Here is a 3,753-nt window from a genome sequence, read left to right as displayed (position 1 = left end):
TCAATGTTAAAAAATATCATAATCCATGTATCCATATATATGGGTGTGATACTAGTTTAAAAGTAAAAATAGAGTTATATATATAGAAGGTGTTTTTTTCAAATTAATTGTGATTTTTTTCAAAATAAATGAAATAGTAAAATATGAAGTATATTACTCTTTCTGTTGTATCAAGCTATTTATTTTTTGAAGCAAAGAACCTTTTCATATATATATTTATAAAATATCAAAAACTAAACAATGTTAAATATAATTTTTTAGAGGATAGAGAGTTGGAGAGTTAGAGGATTTATTTCAACATTATGACTGAAAACAAACTCCAAATATATACTATCTATCTAATATGCGGTTCCACTCTTCTTTCGCGATACGGGAAAGAACCAACAAAGAAAACCCGGAAATGAGCTTATTTGTTACATGTATTTGAAGCATCTGAAGCTTCTATTATAATAGCTTTAAATTAACAAGAAATTAAACACCCAAACAAGCAGACATATAAGTTGATAATCATGGTATTTAGGCTCCCAAATATTCCTTGAGAGGATCCGACACAGCCCTACCAGCATCTGTGAGGGTAAAATTATAGAAGTGATAGTAATCAAAAGGCTTGTAGAGCATAGGGTAATCTTCATTCACCAACTCTTCCGGAGCCTTAAGTACGCACCCTTCTTTCGGAAATGAAAACAATGCGATATTGTGTCGAGCTTCTTCACCACCGCTCAACACCACCCTGTGGAATGGAGCATACAGTCGCCCGTTTGTCCATGCCTGCAAATGATGCGTATTGGTGAAGTAAAAAACGAGATTCATTACAAATGAAAAGGCCAAAAAATCATTTTAGAAAATTATGATCTACATTCATGAAAAAATAGTCTCAATAGTAGATGATATGTATTTTAATGAGAAATTAGTGAAGTGAAGGAAATACATGTTTTGAGTACGTTGAAAAAAAATGGAAAAATAAGATTATTTTATAAAAACGAGGATAGTAGTAACATACATGGAAAGCGGTCCCGACTATGACAATGAATGAATCGAGTGACGTTGGATATGCAGGGATCCAAGTTTTGCCATCTTTGTTAAGAATCTGCAAACCGTTAACATGATTGAGCTGATGCAATATGGTGATGATGTTCTTGTCCATATGGGAATTTAATCCAAGCGTTGAGTGAGGCGTTCGAGGCGCCTCGTACTTCTGGAGACCAACAAGGTATTCCGTGGAGTTGATTTGTTCGTCTATGTATTTTTCCAGTCCAAAACTCTCTAACACCATCCGCCTCACAATCTTGTCCAGTTCAGACAGTTTCTCACAGTATAATTGTAGATCTTTGCTGTTACAGTAGTACAATCAAGAAGGAAATAATCTGTCTTAATGCACAATTTTTTTAGTCAAAATTTAATGTTCGATGAAAACTTAAAATATAATGCACCCCAATTGATGTTTGCAAATTAACACAAACAATATTCAACAAAAGTTAATGTAAAAGAGAAATTATGTAGAACACTAGTACATAAGTATCATAAGAGAAACTATTATATGAATCTCAATAGGCAATTCATCAAAAGTTAGCAACCTTAACCTTTTTAGTAGATCCACGTGTATTAAAAATGGTCATCAAGATGGTAATATTAATAAATTAAATCAAAAAGGGATTAAACCTGAAAGTGGTATTGCCTTTATCAGGCCACATGAGGTTGGCGAAGGTGTCGACTGTTTGAGACGAGAGAACGTCATCGATGCCCATACTTTCCATGAGTGGACCGTAATCGTTATGGCCAACATAGCCAATATTGTAAGGTTTGGATGATTTTTTGTTGAGTAGTTTGATGGGTAAAGGGAGATCGAAAAGTTGTCGAATCCCATCACTAACTGATTTCCTCAACTCAAGAGGAATAAAGTTTTTGAATGTAGCTTCAAAACAACCATATTCTTGAAGGGTTTCTCGAATTTGGGTTTTGGTTGATTCACACCTTGGAGAGTCATTTTCTCCTAGGTTGCTGAAATCAATCAAAGGGAGCTTCAAGCTTACAAAACTCATTTTTATGAATAAAAACCTAGGTAGCTCTCTTCTTGTAGGAAAACTCAAATGATCTTGGTTGTGGTTATGGTATAAATTCCCTCTTATAGGGCTATTTATAGATCTTGGTTGTGGTTATGCTCTGATTGGTTTGTAAGATTATATCTGAGATTAAATTTGTAGTGTGTTTGGTTCATGAGATTCAATTCCATAACTCAATCCTAGATGGATCATGATATAATTAGTCATAGCTAACCCCTAGGACTAAAATAATCTCACAACTCAATCTTAGGTTATATCTTGGTATTATTTTATCTTGGAAACCAAACAATTGGCTGTTTAATTATTCATTAAAAAGCTCATTTTGTAGGGATGGGTAAGCATGAATACTTGATAACATAGTACGGAGCTAAATAACCTAATCCAATCCAATATAGGCTCAAATATGATCTACAACAACTAACTCTATACTACTACTACTACTATTTTAATTATTTTTACTTTAATTTTAATCTTTTTTAAATTATATTCACTCACATTATTTATATATTTTTCAACATCTCTATGCAATTGATTTTTCTTTTAAAATAATTATAAGAAGATAAATTTGAATATACATATTTAATGTTCCATTTGTCTTATATAAATAGTCCATTTTTATATTTGGTGACATTTTTCTCTAATGAAGTGGAGTTCATTTGCCACGAATACTCCAATAACTTTCTCTCTCAATTTCTCTCTTATTTTACCAATTTTGCATCAACCCATATCATCCCAAAAGTGTCTATTGTTATGGGACGAAGGGAGTAATATTTAACGTGATTCAAAAATCATCTAACAAATATATATGAAATACAATTAAAATTAGAAAATTGTAGGAATATACATGATTTAATTCTCAAATCAAACAATTTTTAATTTGGAGTACTACAATTTAATAAAAATACATTCAAAAATACATTTAAAAAAAATTGATAAAACAATAATTTAATTTATGGACTACCCAACCTAGTTTGGTCTAGATTGAGTCTAAATTTATTGAAAGAAAATGTAGCCCAATCTAGCCTGCTTTAGCCATGGTCCTGGGTCTAGAATGGTCTGGGCATGCGCCGCCAATTGACAAATGTTTACATGTTGTTAATGGTTTGTCTATGCAATTAATTATACACATTAATATGGGTTTGATTCTAATATAGTATTATTTAATTGTGATTAATGACGAACTAATTTTAAAGACCGAATTATAGACCAAATTAGGGCCATTAGATGTACCTGATTGAATATAGTTTTTGTGATGAGATTCGTTGATGTGTGAATTATTTCGGTCTTCATTACAAACCCATTTTACTTCATTGTAGTAGGTTTATTACTTTATTCCAGAACGTAGTACATTGAAACTTCGGTATGTTTTTACTTACTTCCACTAGGTTTTGAAATAATTCAACACATGCTTCATTCATTGAACAAGAATTTTTACTTACTTCTAGTAGTTTCAACTAAGTATAGGGGCATTTATATTTAATACTTATTTGGGCTAGACTATACTAGTTATGAGTTGGGATGAAGTTTTGATTAAGTTTGGGCCGGCAGATTGAATAATAAACTTTGTCGGGATTAAATCTTGTAAAATTGATTTTTATCATGTAGATCAACTTTAAAATTAGGATTAATTGTGTAATATCAAGTTTTAATTGTGTAATATTGGGTTCAGGTCGTTCTCGCATCGTGTCAACCC

At 31.7% G+C, this 3,753-nt stretch overlaps 1 protein-coding gene across 1 annotated transcript; it reads right to left on the bottom strand.

The window, feature by feature from the left end:
* Positions 1-272: 272 nt before the first annotated feature.
* LOC125204683 (putative 2-oxoglutarate-dependent dioxygenase AOP1) lies at positions 273-2,114 on the bottom strand. The gene is made up of 3 exons (XM_048103391.2): positions 1,660-2,114; positions 1,001-1,331; positions 273-768 (listed from the first exon to the last, which is right to left on the bottom strand). Exons 1-3 carry the CDS (start codon positions 2,037-2,039, stop codon positions 517-519), a joined length of 963 nt encoding a protein of 320 aa, XP_047959348.2. The 5' UTR covers positions 2,040-2,114; the 3' UTR covers positions 273-516.
* Positions 2,115-3,753: the final 1,639 nt, after the last annotated feature.

Source organism: Salvia hispanica, chromosome 6, assembly GCF_029641045.1.
Source record: "Salvia hispanica isolate PSC_SH4W2 chromosome 6, Shi_PSC_v1, whole genome shotgun sequence".
Taxonomy (NCBI): Eukaryota; Viridiplantae; Streptophyta; class Magnoliopsida; order Lamiales; family Lamiaceae; genus Salvia; species Salvia hispanica.
Note: the sequence above shows the minus strand (reverse complement) of the source record. Positions and strands in the feature narration are given on the sequence as shown.